Here is a 20,962-nt window from a genome sequence, read left to right on the forward strand (position 1 = left end):
TGAAAGAGTTGTGAGAGAAGGACAGGAGAGGGAGCTAATGATCAGGCAGTTTCACAGATGGCTGTTATTTTCTACAATTTCTGTTATTTTTTAGAATGATGACAATTTCCCAAACCCAGTATCTGTAAAAGCCAGCACCTCTTCCAGTTGCTGATTCTAATAATCTACTCCTGTTTCTCACCCTCCCAACCACATACATGGTTCCTATGCGTTTAAAGCCTCTGCATGCCTCAAGTCCCTGCATGAGTCCCTGTTTCCCAATCATCTTTGACAGCAGCACTGCCCTGCTGTCACATCACACCGTTCAGAAACGCATCCTCCGCAGTGGGTGCAGCTCCAGCATAAACCCGACACTTGCTAAAGACCAGAGAAACCACAAACCGTATAACTGACCAGCCATGGGAAAAGCCCTAAAATCAACAGCAGATTCTTTATTCTCTGATGGAGAAATTACCAAAATAATCACAGTATTGTGCCCATCCACATCTTCATATATGTCATCTGTGCAAATTTTGAGTATCTCCTCGTTTTGGTTTAGTTCTTCCACAACTATTCCAAATAGAACATCGGAAGTTCTTTAATACAGAACACCCTTGCAGGGGTTGTGAACGAGCAGTTTCACTGTATATATTCTATCCTTATTTTGGGAAAGAAGCAGAATGAGGAATCTGTACATCTTATGCACTCCTTAAATATATTCGTTCTCACTGGACAAAGAAGTTTCCCATAACCACAGGACTTAATTTCTTCTGGAAAAGAAGAAAAAAAACACGTCCTGGAAGAACTGCAGTTTGTTCTACTGTGAAATGGGTGATTCAACCAAGTGAGCTTCCTTCCAAGGTTTAAAACAACCTTAAAACAGACAACTCCTGCTCCCCCCCTCACTCCCAAAGAAAACATTCACCGTTGTTTGAGCATCTTACTCTTCTGTAATTTGACAATTCCTAAAGGTCTCAACCTCTGCACTGATAAATCTTAAATCTGTGGGAACTTGCACAACCCAACAGTGTTCTTGAACAAAACACATCCAGTGAGCTTTCACATGGAGTTCTACAGGAATTCCAGCTCATTAAAAAAATTATCTGTAGAGCTGACAGAATTGTAAGTGTACTGATAAAACCAGACTGGGATCTCCACTCAGACCTTAGAGTAAAACGTCTGCATATTTAGGTTTCAAAAAACCCACAAAACCACAAGAAGGAACAACTGAAATGCAACTATAAAGACAACAAATGTTACTATGACAAACCTTTGGCACCTCCTTGACCACACTTTCCCTTACTTAGTCTGGAGTAAATATTCCCTGTACTTTAAAGGTTTTTTTTTTTCTATACCTGGGGTTTTGTTTGTTTGTTAAATCACCCATGATCAGAAATTTAAAAAGAAAAAAAAAAAACCAAAAGATATTAAAAAATTCCTTAGGTGCATTTCTTTGGGTTTTTTGTGGTTTTTATTCCTGAGATAAACACACCAAGACAAACTCATCTGTTTCCAGTGCAATGTAAAGAACTGGACAACTTCAGCCTTCCATTCGAGATGTGTCCTCCTCATATTATTCATTACAGAGTGAACCTGGAGTGGATCTACACACATAATTTAAGGACTACTCAGCCTTGCAAAATTCTAATAAAACAACCAGATGTGCAGAAGTCTCTTGCATCTGGCTCTTTGCAACACACTGCATACAGACATCAATTAATAACCCTGGATTACATTCACAGCTCTGCTGGTGTGCAATCCTCAAAGCCATCAGATTATCAAACGTGTTGCTATTGCTTTAATAGGTTGGAACCACAATACAGAGCTTAAGAGACATCTTTTTAGTGATGTAGGCCAGATTATAGCTCACAGTATGTTGAGACAATACACAGCTCATACACAATGAAACCACAGCCTTACTCTAAAATATTACAGCATATCAAAGAAATGCAGGGATGACAATAATAAAATACTCCAGCCTCTTCTCAGAGGTAAAAAATGCTGAAAGATGTATTCCACACCTTGGGTTATGCAAATATTATGAACAGAGCAGGGAACCCAGTGCAACCTTACTATACACAAGAAGTCTATCAAATCTGATTGATTTTGTTACTAGGCTAACTATGCCTTGATCCTCTTTCCAAAGAACTGTGACTCAACCTGAAGTGAAAATTTCCTGGTATTGCTTCCTCAGTAAGCACATCGCTGCAGCGTGCCAGGGTGCTCTGCAGGAACGGCCCTGGTTTATCTCAGAGAGGTGCTTACCCTCTCTGTGTTTCCCAGTTATATTCCAAGCTAGAAATGAATGCTTACATACTCCACAAAGCAGACTGCATGGCTGTGCTGCCATACCCAAAGCCTAGTGTTAGCTCTGCATGAATCACCTGGAAGGGTTTTTGTTAAATGCAAGTGCCCTTTGTGTTCTGATTAACATGGAAGAGACAAGGGAGTCCCCTGTCAGCTTAGTAAGATACTAATTAAAGGCCACAGAACCAGGAGCCAAGCGCATGTATTTTTGGATCTAGTGAACTGCAGTGTTGTGGGGTTTTTCAAACCATACACATGAATATGCCTGAATCTGCTATTGTGATGGAAAGACTTAAAACTGTATTTGCCGCCTGTAAAAATTCCATCACGTCACTGCTAGACTTTCTATGGCACTACCATGGCAAATTCAGGTTAAGGTAACATATAGACACAGCACCTTAAGAAGCTGAACCACAATACAGAGCGTTTTTCTTCTATTCGCAACCACAGAAGCCTGAGACACTTCACCAAGTAGCCTACTTGCTGATGATCATTTCTCGTTTTTTATAGTGGGATGAGCCCGATGAACAGAAGGACATAAGTGATTTTAAAACCAAAATTCCAGCCCTATGGCACAGAGAACACCATATCAGGGAGCCAAAGAATGGCCTGGGAACACCACTCAGTTTGCTACCTAAGCAGTGGTGGTACCATTCAAGGCAGCATACACTATAACAAAACCCTCTTATTACAGGCAGCAATTGAAAGAACATTTTGTTACCTTCAGGGACTTTATTTCCCAATTCAGATAATTAAAACTTTATAATAAATGCCACAAAAGGGATAAACACCACTAACTTGCTCACATCTAACCTTTACTGTGCAAATCCTGTAACAGCTGTCCTCGGATAAATGTCATGTGGCATATATTTGTTCTAGGCACTGAGCACACCTCAAAAAGAAAAAAAAAAGAAAAAAAAAAGGAGGCAAAATAAAACTAATCTCAAGTTCCTATGCCAGGAGACCACACAGGAGTACTCTACAGGTCATGAGGAATAAAGCCAGTCTGGACATCAAATAAGCACAAAATAGATCTAAAAAAAAAACCAAAAAACAAAAAAGTTTCCAGATTTTCTAAGTGCCCGTGTTGATGTGTGGAAAGGAAATTTTCTCCTATTTAATCATGCCCAGCAGAGTCTAAAGGCCCACACTTGGCATGAGTTTGATTTTTTAGTTCTTAACAACTCTCTTTGCTGCTTACACCGCATTCAGTACGAACCTTATCATTCTGAACAACAGCTTTACAGGAGGAAAATACTTGAGCGATGTTAACATTATTATTGCTATTGATCTCAAATTAGCTACTGTCTGACCACAGAGGTAAAAAACAAAAAACCCACAAGTTTTTTCCAGGAATAAACATGTCACTATACAGTCATTCTGTGAAATGTCACTGCAGAGCAATTCATTTTCTCAAGCAGAAAAAACCCTGCAAAGCAGCAACAAGAAGAACCAGGAAAACATAATTCTTGTGCCCATCAAGGTAAGCTGGAGCAATCCAGATTTATTAAGGAACTTTTGTCTTTTTCTCACTTGTGGGTCACTTTTAAGAGCTAAGGAGGAGAATTAGAAAGTAGTGTGCCTTCTGTATGTCATGTCTGTAGCAAACACTGTCAGGAGAATGCCCATTCTAACACCACTCCTTCCTGACACATGTAAATCTCCTCTCAGGTTGAGGCTATAACCTTGGTTCCAGTCTCCATTTTACAGAGCCAGAGCTACAATTGATTTTTCACATGATGGCATTTTAACAGAACAAATGAACCCGTGAACACACATTAACACAAGGGGGATTAATTCATGTATTGCTAAAGACTTCTGTGTAAACGATACACAGTAACCCATTTTATTAGCAATCTTTTTATTCTTGTCTGTTTACTGAACAAAACCTCTAATCTCATGGTAGGAGGAAAAAAATAAAGGCTTAGAGTAAAAGTACTTGTTTTGAAACAAAAAACAGATGTGCAGCCTTGGTGTTATATTCTTTTTAATAGCATTCTTCACAAAGAAGTCTCAATTGCTGGGTAGGAAGACATTCAGAAAGAGAATCTGGCCCCAGGATTGCTTTGTAGCATAAAAGTTAATATCTGGTTGAGTACAGCTACAAAACCCAAGCTTCTAATCCTAAGAACCTGGCCACTGATGTAACACTGGCTCACATTTTATGCCTTATTTCTGTCACATAATTTTTAAACTCTCTACTGGTATTTACCTGAAAAAGAAAAAGCTAAAACAAATGTAGTTAGCATCTGCAGAGCTTTAAACAGCTGTGTTTCATTTCCAGAAAAAATAAGAAATTAATGTTACCAAGTTTATTGTTTACACTAAGTGAGACATATGGGTAGCCTACCTCTTGAACAAAATGGGTGTTGTGGCTTACACTCTTCCTGGCTTTAAACACTTTCCACTCAAAAAACACACCACACTTCCCTCCTCACTTTGCCTCCCCCAAAAGTGACAGATATTTCACTAAACATTTCAGAAAAACCACAACATTCAGTGTTCTATTTAGAGTTGTACATGCCTGGATGTATTTTTGCACACTGGTAACTGCCCAGTTAGAGGCGACACAGAACGAATAGAAAAACACAGTGAGTATTCGTGTGCTGAAAAGGGATCTTGCGGTTTCAGCAGCTGCTTGGAAAACAAGGAAGATGTGTGAAAGTCTTACCAGTTAAACTCTTCAAAGCTCAGCGTATCTGCTATTAAAACAAGGAGTTCAGTGGAAGACTACAATGCTATGAAGAAGCTCCCTAAGCGAGAAAAGAGTAAGATGAGGCACGTGAAGCACTGGGATCCTGTGGTTCACAGGACTTGCACAGGAGGCAATGCTCATGCTGAAGTTTTTATCACGAGACCCACAATTCTGGTATTTTTTCACAATTTCTATTGCCATTTGGTGCTAAAAAGTTGTAAAAGCAAGCCAAATAAGGTGATCCTGTAATACATCTATGAAAGAGAATGCAACAAAACCATTTCCCTGAAAATCACATAATGATTTTTCAGGGACTCAGTCCACAATACCAGGACAGAAAAGCCTCACAACAGTACACAAGCACAGAGGTGACTCTATAGACACTTCATCTTCTAATAATACTCCAAGTATTATCAAAAACCTGTGTACAAATGATCATGCACACTTGTGCATTCACACACGATTAAGTTTTAAGAACAAGATGATAAAGCGAAGCTCTGAAGAAGGCTGTATATATCCCAGGTGAACACTGAAGACAGCTATTCTCAAAATACTGGAAGGTTATAAACCAGAAGGCAAGAACAGCATCATTTCTGGCTCATGTCCAGACAATTAAAACACCCTCTGCATACACAATTCTTCTCCTTACCTTCCCATAATCAGTATTAAAAATGAAAGCAAAGGAGTATAAAACCACAACTAATCCAAAAGCACAATACGCTGAAAATTCATTTAAGAAAGGGGTTGTTTAATTTAGAGTAGGAATGTAATGATACAGACTCATTTTGTCTGCTGCTGTACTGGTTCTGAACTGCAATGGATAGAAAATAGAGCATTAACTTAATGAAGAATTGGCCCTGAAAGGTCTCTCTTTATTTTTAATTCATTTTTTTTTTATCTTGGGACTTTTCATTTTCATCTTCTGAATAACAAAAAGAAGAAAAATAGAGTTCTCAGTGATTTAAGAAATGTCAGGTAAGCATGATCTTGTCAACATTAACTCCTCAGGAACTGGACACACACTGAGCTTTTCTGAAATAAGCTTGATGTGTTTTATCTACAAGTAATCATTTTTCCTGATATTAAGAGACAAATAATAAAGAGATTTTACTCTTAGTTACTCTTTCCATTCTAAAATATTGCTAAAAATTGTTTTAAACATAATGGTATTTTCAGATTACAGTCCATAAGGACTGGGTACTGGACAACATGCAAGTTAACACACTCCCTGCCTGAAAGCATTAGTAAATAGAAGTGGAAAGGAATAAAGAGAGAGAGAAGAAGAAAATAAACATCTCTGGTTTACAGACTGAGAATAGAGGAACAACAGTTTTTAAGTAGACAGTATCATTAGATCATCTGTCCTGACCTCTTCCACTGCATGGGTATATTCTTCAGCCACCTCATAGCCATCTCTTGCTCAGTCCACATTTTATACTGGATGGATATTTACAACTTTATTTATCCCTGCTTCCTCTCCAAAATTTATGCTGATTAGCTCATCAGCAGTTACAACATTTCTGGCTCCAGTTCATACTGGCATTAGTCACTATTGTGCTGCCACTGTAGAAAGCCTTTCTTTTCTGCCAGTTACATCTGAGGTTATTGACAATTTGTGGCTGGATAATCTGTTTGTTCCCCACATACAGGGCCAGGCATCTATAGCACAATTCTCTCTTCCCCCAGAAGAAACACTCCAGAAACAGCATCCATTTTCCACAGACCATCCCTAGCGCTGGGAGTGAAGCACAGTCACTTCCCCAAACATATAAGAAAATTACTCTTCTCACAGAAAAGCATCTGTCTGATGCTGAACACCATTTTGGCTGCTGGGCAATTTGGTTCTACAAAGACTGGAGTGGCTCATCTTTGATGGGTTGACTTCAGCAAGCAGAAAGCCAGTAATGACTGAGTGCTGCTGCGTATGAGTCATTCATTCCATCAAGCTCTCCCCTGCCACGAGCAGTTCAATAATAAGGTATGATCTGTCAGACATTAAGCACCCAAAGCTACTACTACCTTAAGCACAAATTGCAGCTGCTCTCAGCAGTTTCTAAATCCACATCTCCAGCTCAAAAATCCCCATTTTGAGCAGAGGATTTTACTATCTGGATGTGCTACCATACCTATGCAAAACAGCACTGGAGGAACAACAGTATTTACACCAAAACCACACATATTTACTGGGCTTCATCAGTTTCAGTTATTTTACTGTCTTTTAAAACTCAATTTCCTTCACTTTTTTCCAGTTTCAAAGAAAACAGAAGCATTTTTGCAAAGACGCAGATAATAGGCAACCCTGTAAAAATGTGGAAAAATTGAATAAAGGGTAAATTTAAACTGTTCAAAAATGCCTACATGGGCATTTGCTAACAAAAAAAGTTGCACAATCAAGTGAGGCTGATGATTTGTTAAGTTTAACAAAAAAAAAAGAGCTATAGACATAGGCAGGCTCCTGAGAAGAAAAGTATACAAATAAAAAGCTACAATAGTTTAAGAAAAGGTATTAAAAAACTAACGTAGGGAAAGATGTAGTACCCATCCCTTTAATCTCGTGAGATTACAATTATAATTAAGACAATTAACCTACAAATATTGCAATCTAAAATTTTAGCACAATTTAAATCTGAGATTCTAAGAAAGTTCTATTTGCATGATGATTTTAGGGGAAAAAAAATAATCAGACTCTCACATCATCACCCAACTCTAAGAGACAACTGCTACAAGACCTGACCATGAAGACAAATCTGGCCATATTTCCATTCTTTCACTGCTGCACGTTGACATTACCTTTTAACATGCAGAGGTAGAATTATGGCCAAATTGGTCAAATGCACACAGTGCTGCACTGTGTAACGCTGAAGTACTTGGCTATCCAAGTTATCACTTCAAAAGACTGCTCTGGACCATAACCTCGTATGCCTGAACATTTTCCTTCGTGGGATTTAGACTTGAACCTTTAAGAAACTCTGCCAGTTTTTCAAACCAGTTCAGTTTCTTACACACACTCTAACAGCTGACAGCACCCTTCACACCTAACTGACATGAACAAGTACTCTGTCTCATTTATTGCACTGAATATGACAGTACATTCCATTACTTTTTCTAATAGTCACTAATACTGAAGAACCTTACATGTTCCAGCTAGAAACATGCAGGCATTTTTTTTTTTTTGGCTTTTTTTCTTACAGTGATTCGAGCTTACAAATAAACTCAAGGCATAAATGGCAGAGCTGAAGCATACTCTGTATTCTCTTTGATCAATATGCACTGAATCCTTGGAATAAGTGGACAATAAATAAAGCAATAGAAGGCATTAGGTTGCAAATATGCAAAAGCCTTACTGAAGTAAAAAGAACAATTACAAACTACTCATATCCAGCCAAATGAACCTTTTGTGCTCCAGACTGAATTAGGTTTGAACTGTTGCTACACTCAGCAATGGCAGGATGATCATCACCACCATACCATCACTACATGCTTTATGATCCTAGTTCCCATCCAGTTCAGTACTCCCTAACTTTGTTTTTGTAATTATTTTATGTAAGAGTCGACCAGCAAGCATATATATTAAGTGGAAGCACTTCAGTTCACTTCTGACTTTACTGGCACAAAAGGAATTCTCTAACAGTTTGACAGAGAGATGACAGACAGCGTTAAGATGCCATTAGAATTAATAACTGTAAGCAGTATTCTAGACCCAGTGTAATACTGACTTTCCTACTGACTTAGAACATTTTTGTTTTTTCAATTCTCTTGCTCCAATTTATAAAGAACTAAGGCCCATAGTATCGGTATTATAGTAATGCAACAGAAATACAACCTGTCGGAAACACAAATCATTTGTAACAATTTTAATGGTAGGTTTCTTCTTCCTTCAATATCTTAAAGTTAAACTTGAAAATGGGAAAATTAATTTTATTCTTGGTTTCGAAACTATATTTTATGAGCATTTTCACTTAGACACTTCAATTAGTTCTGTTTTTTTCAGATAATAGATTTCCATTTAAGATGGACTTCATAAACCATCCTCTCTCTCACAACTGCTTTGAATAATGCCTTACATCCATTTAACATCACTGAAAAATCACTGGAATGTAATTTCACTTCTTTTAATGCTATTTAACTTTGAGACAAGTAAACTGGTCAATACTATGGACCAGTAACACCAGCTGTTTTTTGGATCAAATTCTGGGATTCTCCGCAACAGAGCTCTGATTCTAATATCAAACATGTTACGCTGTCACATCAGCAGAAACTAGCATGCTATTTCACTTAAACATCAGGAAGCACTTCACAAATTCACCAAAGAAATAAAGAATAAAAACAAAATAAGTTTTCTTCTCTGAAGGACAGAAGTGTGTTACCTATTACAAAACAGGGACTCAATCTAGCAACTTTATTATTCCAAAACCAGAAGTACTAACAACAGAATTGCTGCTTTTCTGAAAGAAAAGGCAGAAGGAATAAAACAAGTTTCAGAGAAACCCTCTCAAGAAAGCTTAATAATTTAACCACTGGAGTTCGAAACTTCCATTGTAAAGAAGCCAACACTGAAGAACGGCTCCTAAAACCACTCTTCAGGAAACTTTAGCTACCTACTCCATCATGCCATGAAGACCTTAAACCACGAGGACTTGGGGAGGAAAGTTGTTTTGTTTTTTAGATGCATTTTCTATGCCAAGTTGTATTCAATCTTCCTAAAATACCTAATGGTTACATCTGCCATCCAGGAAGAAGTCTCATATGATCAAGACAAACGGAGTGGATAGTGTAAAAATAATTGTCCTCTTTCAACATCTAAATAGTTGCAAACACCCACACTCAAAAGAAGCACTTTGACTCTGCACAAGCAGCTCCCAGTTTCTCAGAGGCTAAGATGTTCTTGTCCTGAAATCAGACTTTTTGAAAACACATCCTCCTCTCAGAGCGTTGCACAGAACACAAATTCTCACCCATGTGAAAATATTTGGCTTGCTGGTTTAGTCTCACAAGACACAAACTGATCTTCAACTTTCTATAAACCATGTTGATTCTTAATACGGATAAATACATTAACAACATAAGCTAAAATGGAACAGTGTCTTACACACTAGTTTCTTCTCCTTAACAGAAATATAAAATAAGAGCAGCAAGAAATTAGTCCACTATAACTCTAACTAAATTTGTAACAGAAAATAACGAAGAGCAGTCAAAAAGAAAAGTCTCTTGAATTCTTTGACTCCTGAATTTCTTTTTTAGTACTGTAAGATAAAGCATTGCTTTGTTTCCTGTTTTTTTTTTTTTTAAATCCTATCTTCTGTTGACTTTGGAAGGCTGCTTGGTGTCAACAACCTACGTTATCTATTAAATGTCAATAAATCTCCATCCCACAGCTCTGCGTAACTGGTACAAAACATCCATCATTTCTGACTCTTGCAATCTAGCCAGAACAGCGTGAACACAGGGGAATGTCAACCTGCTCTCTGAATTTTGGTATTATTTAAGATTGAATGTAAGCACATGGTATCTTTTCCCACGTTCCTCCCATTCACCCCCCTTACTGCAGAGCTGTTATGCGCAAGAGTGTTTTTGGCACTGCTGCCTTCACACGGGTTTGCCGTGATGTTTCCAGCCATCATGATGGAGCAAGCAAGGAGTAACAAGACCCAAGTTCTCAACTGACCTACACATTAACGTCATGTTGGTTTTTTTGTGAGATATAGGACAGGATAATGAGCTCTCTCCCACTTTATTAGATTTCAGTGGTGTGGGTTTATGTCCCACTTTTCAATTAGCATCCATCCTGTCTGTATGCACACCTCCCCACCTCCTCCAATTCACAAAACTGAACAAACCTCTGATTCCACACATCATCTCTGCTCACAAAATAGGGTAATGTTTAAAGTTAATGTTACATTTAAGATTTCTGGGGTTCTTGATCACATTTTCCCTCCTCTAAGGTAACAAAACCATCATCGTGATGGTCATATTACCATGGCCATAATTTCTTAGTGCAATGTGGCTTTCTTAGTAGACCTCAGAGCTTCTTTCTGTTAGTACCCTTTTACTCAGGACAACCTACATTGTATTTTGTTGACTTTATTATATAAATCCAGTATTTTTAAACAGTAGAACCAGGTGTTATGTTCAAGAATTCACATCTTTGCAGCAACAGCAGTAAAGCCAACATCACCATGACTAATTCTGAAATGAAAATATGTATTATTTCAATTCTCTCACTGAATTGAAAATTTATATAAAGACTGCGTGAGATTTCAAAAGTTATGGGTGAAATCATCCTGCCTCCTGCTTCCCCCGAGTTAAAAAGATTTTCTTTTAGAGGAAAAACAAAAGCAATATGTAAATCACTTATCATACAACAAAATTCTATGCTACCTTAACAAAATATTACACTTAACTCAGTGTGTTGAAAATATTCCTAAGGATATTAATGATGCATTCTGTCAGTATGAACGAAAATAGCAGTATGCTACACTGAACACAGAAGTGTTAAATGTTAACATGTAAATTCAGAAAATAAGGTAAGTTATAAGAGGACTAAATTACACAGACCTAACATTACATATTTTTAAACATTCTTTTAAATTTTTGCAGTGTGCATTCCTGAAGGACAAACACTTCTCATTTCCTCCATCATTTCTGCAAACTCTCCAAGAGCTGGCTTTTTTTAGTGCAGGAACAACACCAATGCCCACCCACCCCCCTCATGCATACATCTCTAAACATCAACACAATACTTGAACTGAGAGAAGCAGAATATAAAAAGATAAAAGAGTTTTACTGACAGATCATACAGTATGCTGCTACTGGGAGAAAGCAAATATGAAAGTCTTTTCTCAGAGCAGCTAGGGCAAACATGAAGTGTCTTGCTGGTATCAAAGTGAAAATTGCCTCAACTGACAAAAAAAAAATCACTAAGTTACTGACTAGTTCAGGTTAGTGTCATAACTGATTGGAGCCATTTAAAGTAAAAATGCATGCAAAGCAGTTAGGAGATGAGAACAATAAAAGCATTGTTAATGTCTACATGATGATAGATTTCAAACTGAAACACTCATAAATAACTTACGCAACACAGGCACTTAGTAAATGTCACAGCAAAAGTGTTCAGTGTATTCCTGGGATGTTAAAAAGGGAAAACGTCTGCAAGGGTAGGGAAATAGCTAGACTGAAAACAGAAATTGGGACATGGTACCTAGAATACCATCCCTGATCCCAGTGTCTACCTCTTCATGAAATGCAATGAAAATGAAAAACATTTAAAAATACGTCAGTAAAATTACTCAGTGCTTCAAAAACAGCTCAACTGTTCAGCATACCAAAGAGAAAGTTGAAAAAGAACTTGAAAATACATTCCTGATGCTTTTTTTTTTTAAATATTTGATAATGGAGATCATTACACACCATAACTTCAGTAGGTGAAGGAGAGAAATACCTTTAAGGAAAATAAGCTAGCTTTCTAGCATATGGGCAATAAATCCAAACTCTGGAGGAAATAAGATCAGTGAGCTGTATGTAATAGCAGAGGGTTCATCCAGTAGGAATAACCTAGCCTGACATAAAACTCTGAATCTAGGAGGTTTCCTGGCTCATTCCATGATATACAAGGAGGAGGGAGGAACAATAACAGGAAGATTTCCATCACCCTTATTAAAATACAAACACTGGCAGCTTTGCATTAAGATAAACATATATTTTAACATTCATATTTCAAGGCTTTAGCCAGTTGCCTGCTAGAATGGGTACTACAGGATCAGGACCTATTTTTCTACAGGATGGTAATGCTTTTCATCATACTATTCTGAGAAAAATAGTCCTATTTTGCTCCCAACAGGGCAGACAGCTTAATAAGCACAGTGCGTAATAAGCTTAATATTCACGTTCTGTAAGAAAAGCCGTTATTACAAGCAAAGAACTTTGGACTTTTCCTTCCTAGTAAGAGAGTAAGTTTAAGTGGAAGAGGACGTGCATCATAAGAGCTTACACTGCTCCCTGGCCCTACTACCCAGCTAGCAGAGCAGTGCTGCTAGCTCTGAGAGAGGGCACTTTACATTCTAGCACGCTTGCGCAGCAGCGGAACAAGACAGAGGGGGAATCATACAAGGAAAATTTGGCCCAGAATAAAAATAGATTGGTTTCCTGCTGCGACCATCCCAGAATTCCTGAACAACTGCCTGTGGGAAGCTTCTCTGGCATCCAGCCTGTTTAGGACAATTCTGGGTAAGGAATAGCTGGCTGCTTGAACGTCTGGTCTCTTCAGCTTCAAAAACAGAGTAATGAAGTCATGACTGAGTCACAATGAAATGGAATCTCATCTCTAAACATGCAGATTGTTAGCAGCTTCTCCCAGATCATTCAGCTGTACTGGATGGCTTAGGAACTACTGGGATTTTAAAAAATATATATCCTTATTCATTAGTTCTATGTTTTAAAAGTTAGAGCATGACAAACTCTCAAGAAAGAGAATGCTGACATAAGAAAGAAGAAAATGAATATGGTACCAGTCAACTGAATTGTATCACAAAAGCCACTTCTCTCCCGTGCTAAAAGTTTGAATCTACAGTACATCTGACACAGATCAGGATTGAATTATGCTAAATCACTGCACTAAAAAAACCCCAAACAAAACAAACCAACATACAGACTACAATTAAATTGTAATTGGATTTGTCATTTCAAAGTATTAGCATCGGATTTCCAGATAATACAGGGTGACACACTCTTATGCTAATAAATAGAAAGTTAGCAAAGTAAACAAATGCTGTGTTTCTACTGTAAGGAAATATGTGCGCCAATGAAGCAACCTTTTCAGCAGAGAAGTAATTTAATACCCAAACCACATGAAAAGTGATCTCTCTGGGAATTGCACAGCTGCTAAAATCCAAGTCAGTTTTTATTAAATCATCAAGTCTGTTTATGTAAAACAGGGGTCTTTTAAAATGACCTCCAAAAGGAAATGATTTGCTAACAAAAAATTGATACCTGCATTTAATTTATCTACATCAATGTATGTTTTTATATATCAGTATGACCTGGATCAGAGATAAGAAGTAAAAAAATAAAGTAAAAGGAAAAATGAGAAAAAAGCTTATTCTAACAGCTTAACTTCTCAGCCTTCACCATCATAAAGTTTAAGCTACTGCTGCGCTTTCAGCTATTCAAGAAGGCATATACATCTTTCTAAAAATAACTGCAGTTTTAAGTTTAGCGCTTCAATTTCTGGGAAGAAAATGAACACTAATAATCCTTCAAAACTTGCCAAATGTACCCAGGTAGCCTAGAGAAAGAAAAAGAGTACTGGGGAAGAAATTGTCCAAGTCCTCACAAAAATGATAGTGGCTCAAAAGGTTTTGAGAGCTGTTTGAAAGGACAAGTGTCTTGAGAAGAACAAAACTGCCTTTTTGGAGTAAGTCTCAAGGTACACAAGAATTAACTAAATTAACAGTACTCCCAAACAGTCTAAATCATGAGTCAGAACCTCTGAATCTTCACATTGAAATATCCCAGTAAAAAAATTCTCAAGCCTGTACTACAGGCCCATAGAAAACCTGCCAGAAAAAAAACTTTTCAAGGCCACGGTACAGGAAAACAATCCAAGACTGAAGAGAAGGCCTCCCACAGACACAGCAGTGGGCTGCCCCAGTGTTCTGGCAGGGGAGCTCACATCCAAGCAACAGCCATACATCTCTTAGGTGACACAGGACTTTCACAGTAGTATCAAGATCAAACAGCCTTTTCAATAAAGAAATGCTACAGAAGTATTTCTTATTTTCTTAAGTCTTCTTTACACGTTTGGTTTGTATGATAAAACAGAAATTTAAACAACTTCGCATATTTGTAAGTATCAGAAGTTCAAGAAAACTAAAAAGATGTACTGATTCATTGGACACCAGAAATAACTGAAAACAATACTAATTTTATTCTTTCCTACAAAACTTAAGAAGTATTGAAACTGTTTATGTGATAAACTTTTCAGATATGCGTCAGCCCTAGTCTGGGCTTGGTTTCTTCAGCTGACTAGAATGTTTACTAGGAGATGGCACGCTAATAGGGGATGCCAAACAAATTTGGAAAACATCTAAAGAGGATGGGTATGAGGAAAGAACAACTGAAGTGAGAACAGAGAAGTAAGAGAAAGTGTCAAATAGAAAGCAGTTCTCAGCACTCCATGACTGACAAAGAGCAAGACCATTCTCTATATATAAACAAAGTACATAGGAGCTCAGTCTTACTTTGGGTGAACAGGCTGTGCACTTATCAAATGCCAAGCTGACTGGAAGCACATTATCAAATCTTGATAAAAATCCACGGATCTGGAAAATGAAAAAAATTACAACGTTATTGTACAACTGAAAAATACATTTCTAAAACACCACATGCACAGAACACACACATTCAATGAAAAGGTAAAGAGCAGCTATGACCAGGGTAATGCTGTTCTGGCACAGTGGATCCCCAGTAACACCTGTAGTAAATTTATACTCTCTCTATATTACTGTTTTTCTATTTACAAGTAATGACACAACTATCTAAAAGCAACACTAAACATAGAGGCACAGCACCACCTGCCGTTTGACTCCTCTGACTGCAAAGTTCAATCAAAGTCATGATATGATCTCAACACTATTGTGCATTCCTAAGCCACCTTATTATTGTGATATACTAGGGACATGTAATTTGAGAACTCAAGTCCACTGTTTCTGGTAACATAGATAGCACTGAAAGCACTTTGGGGGAAGGTTTAATCATTTAGACTAAGAACTCTTAGGAGCATTGATGATCTTTTTTTGTTTTGTGCTTTTACAGGTCTGCTACAATGAAAAGACATCACTAAAACCAGAACTTCAGTCCTGCAATAGAAATAATACCACCTTAATTAATATTGAGGTCTATTATGGAACATACTGCCAATATGCACTCCACACACTTAATGCAGTTGAAGTTCCATAAACCTCAGAAGCCACCATCAATTTAAATGGCACTAGCTCTAAGGTATTTCTGCAGAAACACCAAGACACACATAATGTTAGAACACTAAAATACAGTCATTTTTAAACAAAGCCCACATACAAGAAAGAAAGGAAACAACAAATCAAGCCTTTCTGCTACCACATTGCTTTGTATGTCAGTTATCCTAGGAGCTCTGACACCTTCTGGAAGTAAATTCAGTTCACTGATGAGAGATAAAGACTATAAATGTGCAGCATTTCTTATCTATAAAGGAATAACTTCTTTATTAAGAGGACTGCTGCATTCCCACTGAGCAAAGACCACCACAAAATAAACCACACTGCAAAGTAATAACAGTTAATTCTAGACCCCTGAAGAAAATATCTCACTCGCTGAATTGATGAGGTGGGTGACTGCTAAGCGAAAGCAGCAGTTTGTGAAAGGATTGGATGCCACAGTATTTGAAAAGCTAAAGTTACATTTGTTTTGGAATGTCTAAACCAGAAGATATTCACGACAGTCACTAAACATAAATGTGAAAACCAATACAGGGTTGCCAGAAATCATAATTGCATGAAAAGTTTTCCATTTAAAATCCATATTGAACATGGTTTGTATCTCCTCAAAGGCATAACCAGAACAATAATGCAAGTAAAATCATATAGGGGTATAAAACAAATGAGATTGCTAACTGTCCAGTCAGTCCTATTTCATCAGCAGGACACAGGTAGAAACAGTGAACTTTAGAAAGTTTTCTTGGAAAAATAGTAAAAAATATTACTACATAACATAGTATTTCTAACTTTTAGTTGGCAAAAAAACCCCACAAAACACAACACTTCATCACTATCCCTTTTTAGATGTTAAGGGAAAGTTCAAGTTACAAATCTGTTTTCCGGAGGTCTGGAGCAGAGTCACTACTTTGAAAGAGAGTCACTGCAAAGGTATAAGACTTAGAAAGATTCCCCCATCAAAGTTACTGAAGCTATCTTTATAAACAATATGACCTAGTACCAGTAAAATATCTTTCATATTATCATCCTATATGATCACAGGAAACATTCAGATAAATCACAAGGAAGCATCTGGATCATCAAATGATGAAGATTTAGGCTTGGCTTTTTCTTCCTATTTATAAGAGAGGGGAAAGAAATCTTCAGATACACTGCAGCAGCTGGCCTAGCCTGGGCCTGGCTAACAACAGCATTAGCATTCAAACTGCAGACAGCCCTGTGGGATAACAAGTAAACTTGTTTACTAAAGGACCCTGACCATAAACAAACTGTCAGTCCTTGCTACAAGCTTGGCAAACAGTGCCAAAGCTGGAAACTGCCAGAACCTTCCAGAGGAGTACACTGAGTGCCAGCAAGGACAAAAGACACGTACTGAGGGTACCTGAACACGGCAACAGAGAATTGGGTATTCCCTGCTAATCTGGCCACTGACTCTGACCACAGTAACAAGCTGGGGGGTGTGTGGGAGAGAGACTCCCAGGACAGAACTGCACTCTGAAATTACTGCAGAGAGAACACCCAGGGAGACACTGGGGCCCCCAAGGCTTGAAGTGACCCATGTTTAAGCACTAGCTACTACATAAAATTATAAACACAATTAGGTTTATATTGACCAGACCCCATGCTTACCTGGATGCTGCAAAGAGAACACACTATTAGCTTTACCTTTTTCTCTAATCAAGATTCATTTTTACTGCCAAAAAGAAATAATACCAATAGAATCTAAAAATACCACTTAAACAAATAAATGATTGTTTTATACAACAGAAGTATCCAAACAATCACTTAGATCAGCAACATAAACAGGCACAGAACACTTGTTACCCAGGGAGGTTTTAACCAGGTGGGTGTGTCTTTTCTCCCGAATAACAAGCAATACAGCAAGAGTAAATGGTCTCCAGTTGCATGAGGAGAGGTTTAGTTTGGATATTAGGAAAAATTTTGTCCCTGAAAGGGTTGTCAAGCACTTGAACGGGCTGCCCAGTGAAGCAGAAGTATTAAAACCACATGTAGATGTGGGACAGTTTAGTGGTGAACTTAACAATGCTTGACAGTTGGACTTGATCTTAAAAGCCTTTTCCAGCCTTCTAGTATTAGAAGGACAGGATCAGCAGGCTGTGTTTTGAAGGGCTGTATCAATTAAAGAGAAGTCAATCCAGCAGTCTGAAAAATGGTATCCTCGTGCATTAGTGACTGGAGTTTGGGCTCAGCAGAAGAATGAAGACTGCTGCATCGCACCAGAAATACATTAGTAGTTTGGAGAACTATAATAATTGTGAGTTGGTTGGATTTTAATGTCTTTTCAAACTCAGATGAGATTTAAAAAGTGAACAAAACTAACTTTGAGATGCTCATGTTGTCAGTTCTGATGGGGAACAGAAAGTCAGAGGTTGCCCTGCTCACATACTGTGTGCTCCAAACAAATTCCTGCTAAATTCCTGCAATGCACAGGAATTGCATGTCCACAAGCAGGTCAGACACAAAACCAGGAACCCAACTACCTTGGCCTGTGTGAAGGATTACTGGGGTTTTTTAAATATTTATTTTTAAATAAACACAGACAGGCAGTCTTTTAGGGAAAGGGAATCAGTATAGACTATGTTTTTGTTCAACCTGCAATCCTGGCCTTAAATCAGTTCCCAGCTTTTGAAGAAAAGCATCTACTCACAAATTATTTACCTGATGGGGAACAAGTCCAAGAGAAGTAGGTGGTTCATTCATTCTGTCATCACTACTGCTGGCCACAGCATAACCACTGCCAAAAATCCAAGTAGGAAAATTAGAACAAGACAACATACTGAACAGTCAAAATTTCCAGTAAGCTTCAAGACATTTTGTTACAGCTTACAGTTCAGAATCTGGAAAGGAACCTATCTGGAAAATCTGTTTCATTGTAACTAAGATTCAGCATGGGAATACAAAAAACCCCTTTTCAGAATCAGTCTCAGGCTTGTAACATACTTATGTCCAACTCCTAACTCACTTTTTCTTCCACAGATTTTAAAGACAGAAAACAAGCATAAATTTCAGATTACAGAACTTCAGAGTAACTTCTGCAAACTCGGTTAATTTTAATTAAGACTCTGCAATATTTAGCTTATCTTAAAGCCCTTCAAGGTGACAAAATTAGTTATGGTAGCTCCTCATTACACTCTCCTGAACAAAGGAATGTCAAGATCCACTAACAGGAACACTTTCTTTTTTTCTCAATACTTTTCTACTTTTGAACTCACAAAGAGTGAAAACCCCCAATTTCCAAGATAAAAATTCAAGAATTAGTTCTCTCAAACCCTGTTAAATTACACTAATATAGTAGATATGACCGATATGTTAATTTACAAGAAACATTTCACCTTACAAAATTGTCCTATTTAATGTCTACTTCCTCCTCCTTCTCCCAAAAGATTATTAAATTAATCTTATTTCTTAGAGAACACCTTTTGAACACCAATCGTTGCCTCAGAAATGACTCACCCTTCTGGATGCTGTAGGACAGAAACCATCAATTCCACTGCCAGAGCTCCAGCTATCATGGCTAATCCAGGTCGACTGACTGTGCACTGCTGATCCAATGTCCGATCCCTGGTGGACTACAAAGACAGACAATTCTACACGGAAGCAATAAGTAACTCCAAAGTAAGTAGCTGCCCCACTACACTAAACATCTTTAGTTCTGTGCAATTAATTTTTATTATCTTCCAAATAAAGATCTATTTCCTAATCCTCTGTACATCAACATAAACCAAGTTCCTTTATAAAACACCATTTAAAGGAAATAAAAATTCAAGTCACAGCAAGACAGATACACCGCAATCATTTCAATCCGGTTCTACTCACATCCCCTGGTGCCACAACATCATTGCAGAAGTAGCAACCCAGTTTATAGCCAGGGATATTTGAAAAGAGTGATGATCCCAAAAGATCAGAAGAACCAGAGGCATTGCTGAAACATGAATCACCAGATTCTTGCTGTTTTGGTTTCTTTAGTCCGTGTCTCATAACAACAAATGTGTCAAATCCCAGTGCAGCATTGATGACCAACTGTGAACAATAAAGAGAGAACAACAGATTTTAAGTGTGCCAAAAGGGGAGGGGAGAAGAAGCCCTCAAGTTTTTATTCACTGTAGATTTAAAAAAAAAAAAAAGCTAAATCCAAAACCCACATGTAGATGGGTGAACAAACTATTAACTGCATATCTAGCACCCTGGCCATAAACAGGAGGTTTTCTGATAGGTGTAAAAATTCCAGTTGTCAAGCAGTCAGAAAAAAAACAAATGTCTGTTCCAGAAATCAACAAGCCATTACCTTTTTCTTTCTTTCAGGGAAATCTGATACAAATAACTCCCAAATGAATAACACATGAAGCTAGGTTCACACCAACTAACACTGAGTGTCTCACTAAAGTTACTGAAGCTGCTATGCGCTGCTATGAATTAACATCCATATATCCAAATTTGGCCCAACAGACATACAATGATCATCATCTTGATTGGAAAAATGAATTTGGGTTCCAGCTCAGAATTTATTTTCAGGTTTGTTGCATATTCTGTATATTCATAGTCTCGAAGTGTTAAAATATTCCAAGTGCCATTTAAGTACAACAGTGGCTATCAATAACAAGTTTTCATGTCATACAAAATTCTATACATAGTCTTCTCAGCTCGCTGCGGTCTGAAATATAACTCATTAAACACTCCTCTGTGGCCAAGTAATGAAATGCAAGACTGTTATCCAAAAAAAATTCTGCTTAGTGAGGAAAGCAATTAATGATTACTTATGGTCTTCATATGCATCTGTTTAGTCACATGGGGAGCACATACAGCTGTGGGACACAACTACACTGTGATCATTTTCCCCTTTCCCCTTCAGTTTGTGACAACTGCTTAGAGTTATCTGAAGCTATATACATTGTGACCAAAATATCATAACATTATACTATAAACTAGCAGATTTTACTGAAATTGCAGGCAATGATTTAGATGTAGCAAAAAGAATTACACGATACTGACTATA

The 20,962-nt window shown here is 37.7% G+C and overlaps 1 protein-coding gene across 1 annotated transcript in view; it reads right to left on the reverse strand.

The window, feature by feature from the left end:
- Window positions 1-20,962, reverse strand: part of ATG7 (autophagy related 7) — a gene marked incomplete at its 5' end in the record, with an annotated part of 90,581 nt that overhangs the window by 51,880 nt on the left and 17,739 nt on the right. The window contains 4 exons of the mRNA XM_084269401.1: window positions 15,217-15,297; window positions 18,628-18,703; window positions 19,423-19,538; window positions 19,786-19,989. Of these exons, the coding sequence (XP_084125527.1) occupies window positions 15,217-15,297; window positions 18,628-18,703; window positions 19,423-19,538; window positions 19,786-19,989 (477 nt within the window). The remainder of the gene's footprint in view (window positions 1-15,216; window positions 15,298-18,627; window positions 18,704-19,422; window positions 19,539-19,785; window positions 19,990-20,962) is intronic.

This window comes from Gallinula chloropus (assembly GCF_964237585.1).
Source record: "Gallinula chloropus genome assembly, chromosome: 12".
Taxonomy (NCBI): domain Eukaryota; kingdom Metazoa; phylum Chordata; class Aves; order Gruiformes; family Rallidae; genus Gallinula; species Gallinula chloropus.